This window comes from Echinops telfairi, unplaced genomic scaffold, assembly GCF_000313985.2.
Source record: "Echinops telfairi isolate 266 unplaced genomic scaffold, ASM31398v2 ScPeMD7_4;HRSCAF=17, whole genome shotgun sequence".
NCBI classification, from domain to species: Eukaryota; Metazoa; Chordata; class Mammalia; order Afrosoricida; family Tenrecidae; genus Echinops; species Echinops telfairi.
The window spans coordinates 40,302,616-40,310,063 of record NW_022103900.1 but is presented as its reverse complement, the minus strand read 5'-3'; the positions used below and the strand labels follow the sequence as shown (position 1 = coordinate 40,310,063).

Genomic DNA, 7,448 nt, shown 5'->3' with positions numbered 1-7,448 from the left:
CATCATTTCAATCTAACTCTTCCCTGAAGAATTTTAAGCCTTATTATTATTATTTTTTTAAATTGTTGAATGGGAATTTAATGTGCTCTGTGAACACAAACCACAATAAAATGGTCGCTCCCCACCCCTTCAAGAAAAAAAAAAGAATGATTTAGTCTGAAAGTCAAATCTCATGTTTCTGGTGTTTAAGGTAATATTTTGGCAAACAATCTAAACTTAAATCCTTTTGTGCATGTCAAGAAATTTTCTATGTCTATAACTTCCTTCATCTAAACACTTTGTTTTAAGCTCTCTAAGTATTCCTCCTCTTAACTTCCACTTTGAACTAAATTAAATTCAATATTTTATGTACACTCACTTATATATTTCCCATCAGCATGCAGTGTGTATGTGATGCAGCACATCACATTTCAAAGGATCAGTTGTCATATGTGAGTGTAGTGGTGACTTTGTGAACAGGGCAGGTCATAAGAATGAAATAGAAGTAGGTCCAAACGGCACTTTTGGCATCCTCAAGAGACTCAAATCAAACTTCTTTTAAATGTTCTTTTTGTTTTGGAAATAAATAGAAGTCTAAAAGGGCAAGGTCAGGGCTGTAGATTGGTAAGACTGAACAGGGAAATTCTCGTAGGGCAGCCCTTGCTACCCTCAAAGAGTGAACAGGTGCATTCTTGTGAGGGAAAACAAAATTCCTCGGTGCTACTTCCCTGGCCTTTTTCTCATTAATACAGTTTTTCAAAGTTTTTCTTAAAACGTTGTCCTAGTCAGTCTCCATAAGGAAAGAAAAAAGCAGGTGGGGCTATGTCTGACCTCTTCCAGCTCCCAAGGTCAACTGCCATAAGGCAGAGGTCAGGCATACCTCCGCCCGCCATGCATTATTTTGACATAAGCTGTCCCACCACTGGCACTACTTTTCTGGCTGGGTTCCATAATTCATTGCAATAGCCACACAGAACTCACGGGTGATGCTCACTATTGTGGGGTTTATTAGGGAAGTTAACAGGTTATAAGTCAGGTGAGAAATACCCAGGATACATTTGTTCAGTCAGGAAACTGTCTTCTTTGTAGTTCCTGCAGGCAGGCCTCTCTGTTCCTCAGCCTCTTGGTCTGGCCTCTGCCCTGCTCATGCAGTGTTACACAGCATTTTTAGGGTTGCCAAGCACTACTCAAAGGACGTGTCACTCTACTGTAAGCTTCAGCCAGGAAGGCACTCAATTCCAGCTCTGTGGGTCAGCTAAATCCAGCTCCCCTAATTAAATCCCGGGGTACCCCACTCCACAAGATAGTTTCCTGCCCCAAAGCACTTAACTTTACTTGCTCGGTTTGCTGACAGGTCCACGGCTCAGGCTCCTGGCTCTGCTGCTGTCACTGCTCTCTCCTGGATCAAGGATGTCTACTGTCTGGGGAGCTCAGGACCCAAAGGACATGCTCCACTCCTGGCTCTTCTCTCTTACTGATGGTGAGATCCCCCTCCTGATTCTGCAGTGGCTACTTTTATATCCAGCATAATAGCAATCACAATTGTTAACAATCACTCATAGCTGAATCATATAATCCAATCTTCCTTCACCATCTTACCAAGACCCATCAGGAAAATGAAGGTCATTGTGGTGGGAGGCTATGGCTAGAAGAACCCTATAAAATAATTCACACATTGAACCCAATGATTGTCCCGTGTTCTTCAAGAAAATTTACCAAGAGTACCCATTTGGAATTCTAAAGAACAATCAACATAGCCATCTGAGCTGCCCTACCTGAGTTGAACTGGCTTGGCATATCCCCTCCATTGTTTTTAATAGAAACCATTGTTTTGAATAGACTTAGTTATATATTTTTAAGGTACTCAACTCCTTAAGACAGGTACATTACTGGAAGAACTCATCTGTAGCTATCCACAGATTGCAGAAACATTTCAATACATTATGTTTGATATTAAACCCATGTCATATAGGGTCAATGAGTAAGAGTGAGTGACAGATGAACTGGACCCTAGTTGCAATGCTCTTTTATGTATGCCAGTATCAATTTTGTGGGAAAACAAGCAGAAGAAAAGCTTCTCATTCAACAGAGCCCTGCAAAGGATCTGATTCTTTACACAAGTGGTGCACAATGGGACAAGACTGGAAAGATGGAGGGCTGTGGATATCTGGGTTGTCTCTAGCGCTGGGTAAAGATGGGAAGAGTACATGTCAGACTCTATACTTCTCTAGGCACTTGAATAACCACTCATCAGTCTATTGTTTGTACTGTGGTGGCTTGCAATAATGCTTGAAGCTATGCCACTGTAATTTTAAAGCCTGGTCATCCATGGTGGAAGGTTTTAGTGGCACTCCTAGACTAAGACAGACTAGAAAGAAGTACCCAGTGAACTGCTTTCAAAATGTAGCCAATGAAAATTGCGAGGATCACAACAGAATATTGTCTGTCTGATACATAGTGCCTGAAAGATGAGCCTCTTGGTGTGGAAGGTGCTCAAAGTGCACAGTGCTTATAACAGTAGAATCCTACATATTAATGACTGTGAAGATAGCCAACGACAAGGCAACATTTTGTTCCATTGTACATGGGACTGCCGTAATTTGGGCCAACTGGACAGCAGCTAAGAACAAAGGTACTCGAGAGAAGGTGGCAAAATCTGGTGTGCCTGTGAAGGTCTGGGTAAGCTCCCTGAAAGAGCCCGAAGTATACATAATCTGAAATACCTGGCTTGACAAGAGGAAAGGCTTTTCAGGTAGAGGCAAACAACAGTGTGTACCTCAGCATGATGGGATGGACATCCTCTTAAAGTCACATTGATACAGGCCAGATGTTAAAGGCTTGGCTGAATCAGTGACTCTCACGATAGTTTTCTGGAGATTTTTGAACCAGAAGCCAAGGGATTTGTTGTAGAGTCACATAAACCCCCCATATATCTCATCTCCTTGTACCTCAAAGGATTGTATTAGTATAGCAAGAGGGACAGGGTCAGACGTGAGTGGTAAAATAGAAAACAATCTGCTTTGTCCATTGCCCTCCTTTGTAGCACTTAACAGATCTGCAGCAGTAAGTGCCAATATTTTTAAAATTTATGAAAGAATATCTTAAATTGAGAGACTGTTCATAAACTTTGAGTGTACGGAGAACTGGGAAACATCATCATTATTTTAGTGGATAGTATACCTAGGTCCAGAAAGAAAACATGACAGATTCAGCCAACAAGGGTCCTTTGAGAAGCCTTGTAAAAGGTAATACAAGGTGGCTATTAATTAGTTTTATTATTCTTAAAACAATTTTGTTATTCTTTTTGTTGAAAAGATCGCACTATTAATAAAAATGTATTGTACCAAACATTATCCTGTTTTTTTTATTGTCATAACTGAATTCCTAATTATTTATGATTTATTTAAAATAATTTTATTGGGGGCTCATACAACTCATCACAATCCATACATCCATCCATTGTGTCAAGCACATTTGTACATTTGTTGCCCTCATCAGTCTCAAAACATTTGCTTTCCAGTATCAGCACGTTTTTAAAAAATTTATTTTATTTTTTTGGTATCAGCACGTTTTAACCCACAAATAATCTATTATCATTGAGTCAATTCGGATCCATGCAACCCCAAGAGCTTCAAAGTAGAACTGCATTCCATGGAATTCTCACAGCTGTGATCGTTCAGAAGCTCCTTCCATGAAGCAGCTGGACACATTTGAATTGCAGTCCTTTGTTACAGTGGACACCATGTACACTTGTAAAAGGTCTGCAAAATTACCATTACCATATTTCCCAAGACTAACACAATGAAAATGACACTTGAGGAAGTTGAACTCTGAATTTACCTTAAAAGGTGAGTATTCCTCTTAGCGTACACTATTTCTTGCATATTACTCCTTTTCCCCAGCTATGTGCAATACCAATGCTGTTCCTCCCCGAATCTTCACATGGCCCTGTTACTTTAACTAGAAGTGACTTCTTTTTCTTGATATTTCCCATAGCATTTTAAAACTTTTTCTCATACTACTTTCTTTAATTATTATAAATAATAATGTCCAAATCTTACATGAGCTACTCTTTACCATCCCGCCCCAGATAGGTCTCTGGTCCAGAAACCTGTCCACCAGGCCGAAGGACACCCCAACATGACCGCAGGTCGGTTGGTAGGTACTTCCGGTCTCCTTCAGCCCAGCGCCATCCTCACAATCACGATCTCTCTCCTCCCCATTATCTTTTAATTCCATCTCGGCTAAAAGTTTAGCCTTCTCGTCAGTCTGATTTCTTCCGGCTGGCCTCCCAGCCAGCCCGGTCACGCCCCTTCCCCAGACCACGCCCCTTGACCCCCGGCGGAGGCCTCGTACTTCCGGATCCGGCGGCACGCCGGGGGTTCTGGTGCCGCGATGGCGGCGGGCGGCGGGGACTCGCGGGCTGGGGACGTGGAGGAAGACGCCTCGCAGTTGATCTTTCCCAAAGGTGGGGTGCGGCGCGTGGGTCGGGGCCCCGCTCTGGCCGGCGGCCGGATGGTGGCCGAGGCGGGTACTGGCGCGGAGCTTTTGTGGTTTAGACCCACCCGGATGCTACTCCCCAGCCGCCGGTCCTTGGCCGCAGCGTCGGGCAGTTGGTGCTCCTGGCCGCCTGCCTCCGGCCGGGAGTGCCGGGGAACTCCCCGTGGTCGTGATCGGCTCTTGGCGGCCCGGGGGTACGGGCCGTCGGTCCGTCCGTAGAAGGGTGTCGCACGGTGCAGTCAGTGCCGACTCAAGTCTACTCGTGTACCAGGGGCTTCAGCAAAAGTTGGTGGGCAATTTCTGTTGTCGCATTCATTTTTTAACCATGAACTTTTGGAAGCCCCTCATTTTTGGCCTTTTGAGATTGGCTTCTTTCACCTCGTGGCACAGCTTGCGGGTAGGACTGGAGCTGGAAGAAGTTTGTTGATAATAGTAACGTATTTGAACTTAATCAATGGCTATCTTCTATCAGTCAATGGCTGAATAATATGCCTTTGTAAATATTCACCACATTTGTTGGTCTTGGGTTGTTTCCATCTTTTGGCAATTGTGAATAATGCTGCAGTAGACACTGGTGTACAAGAATCTATTTTTAGGGTCCCTGCTTTCAAGTCTTTGGGAGTATATACTTAAGGGGTAGAATTGCATCATTGCTAAAGTAGATATTGGGCAAACGGAAAGTGCTTCTTAAGTTCATGGAGTTTATTTAAGCTAAGAGAAAAAGGTTATAATGTTTTCATGCAATTATTAACGGTTAGGACAGAAGGAATTAAGGAATGCTATACTTGTGGCCCATGCAAATTATCAACATTTTGGTTCATAATTAAAGAAATATCCTAAATACTTTGCAAAATACTGTAATAGTCAATACACAGTGGCAGGCCTTAGGTGGGTTTAGGAGTGTAGCTTAGAAAACGAAACAAAACTACTCAATTTCTTTGAAATCCTTGAGCAAGAAAAGCATTAAATTTCTCATACTAATTTTACATTGCTGCTTTTATATAATACGTTAACTTAAATCCCAGAGCAAAAGCTAAGGCTTCGCTTTTTTGGTATACAACTGCATGGTAAATTTGGATGACTTTCCTCCAAGTTTCACCTGGGAGTAGCTTTTACATTTTTAGAGGAGGGCAGGCTTCGCACTTTTATGCTCACCAAGTTAATATTTTTGGGGACCTCGGGCATATTCATATTCATTACAGCTGACAGCGTGGACTGGAGCTCCTGCTAAGCTGCCCTGAGAAAAATCTTGACTGCTAGAAGATAGACCAGTGTAAACTATTTACTTAGATTTCTTTCGTTTATTTTGTGCATCAGTTTGTGTAACAATTTCAGTCAGGTTGGTCTCTAATACCATTCTCCCCATCACCATTTCTATGTGGAAAATTAAATCCATTTCATGGATATTTTCAAAACGCTTGTCTAATGTTTCCACTAATATCTGAATTATATCTAAAATGCCAAATTCACTTTCTGAAGAACACACAGAAGACAAAATATTATATTGCGTAATGTCTATAAATCAGTTTTTAAATCTTATTCACAACCCCCCTCTTGGGAAACTATGAACATTTCATTTCTCTTAGATTCCAAATGAAATGTCACTCTGATGATTAGTTGTTGCTGATCTTCACTGTAGGGCTGGTAGGACTTGAAGAGCCGGGGCTTCCTGTGGTTGTTGAAGATGAGGACTGCTTTGATCATGGCAGGGCCTGGCCGACTGGGTGGGCCTAGGGGCCAGGGCAGGCTGTCTATGATCCTCACCCGGGGATCTTGGCAGCATTCCTTCCCCCGTGGTAATAATTTCTTTTGTAAGAGCCAAGACCATACTAGTCTCAAGGAGTTGAAGATGTCAAACTCATCCAAGATGCTATTCTGCTCCATTTTCCCCTACTGCTCCCTTGAGTTTATTCCCTCATGTCCCCGGGTTCTGCAGTTCGCTCACTGCAATGTCACCTAGAAACCCACCAAGGAGACTTTGAGGAAATATGTCACGTGGTAGTGGGTGCTGTTCTGATATCCAAAGGCCAGGCAGAGTGATTTAAATGCAGGCAAGATCTAGGGCCAGAAGCCCCAAATGTCCAAAAGTTACAAGTCGTCTTCTACCAAAATTCAGTCAGGAAATAGAGCTCTGCTTTCTGGGTGAGATGATGTGTGGTAGAACTCTATGGTGGTTCCAGTATATATCCAAGGAAAACAAAAGGGCGTGTGTTGTCACACCCTCTACTAAGGTAGAATAAGGGATGTTTGACCCCAAAGAAACAAAAGGATGTGGTTTGGTTCATACCCTCTTCTAAGGTGGAATCTTAAATATGCCACGAAGGAGATAATGGGTGTGGCTTGGTTCATACCTTAGACTTGGTCCCACCCTTTTCTTATCCATTAGTTGAGAATGTCCCTCAAATGGGACTATAGCTACAGCATATAACGTCTAGAATCATAGTCACATAAGGGATTATGACTAGAAAGACCATATTAACTGACTATAATTCAATTATTTTCTTTTTGTTTGTTTTCATCATTTTATTGGGGTCTCATATAGCTCTTATCACAATCCATACATCTATTGTGCCAAGCACATTTGTACATATGTTACCATCATCATTTTCAAAACATTTTCTATTTGAGCTCTTGGTATCAGTTCCTCATTTTTCCCCTCTCTCTCCCCACCTTCCCTCCCTGATAATTTATAAATTTAATAATAATTTATAAATTATCATTTTTTCATGTCTTACAGTGACTGATGTCTCCCTTCACTCACTTGTCTGTTGCTTGTCCCCACATTTGTGCATATGTTTCCATTATCAGTTTCAAATATTTTCTTTCTATTTGAGCCCTTGGTATTGGCTCCTCTCTCTTTTTTTTTTTTTAACATTTTATCAGGGGCTCATACAACTCTTATCACAATCCATACACCCATCAATTGTGTAAAGCGCATTTGTACTTCATTCTCAAAACATTTTCTCTCC

General features: G+C 42.0%; 1 protein-coding gene and 1 pseudogene across 1 annotated transcript in view; one reads left to right on the top strand and one right to left on the bottom strand.

Annotated features, from left to right (window-relative positions):
• The first annotated feature begins 4,366 nt into the window (after window positions 1-4,366).
• The window catches only part of POLR2D (RNA polymerase II subunit D), a 16,446-nt gene continuing 13,364 nt past the window's right edge, over window positions 4,367-7,448 (top strand). The window contains exon 1 of the mRNA XM_004703865.4: window positions 4,367-4,447. Coding sequence (XP_004703922.1) covers window positions 4,375-4,447 — 73 coding nt within the window. The 5' untranslated portion in view covers window positions 4,367-4,374. The remainder of the gene's footprint in view (window positions 4,448-7,448) is intronic.
• Window positions 5,575-6,183, bottom strand: LOC105978722 (annotated as a pseudogene).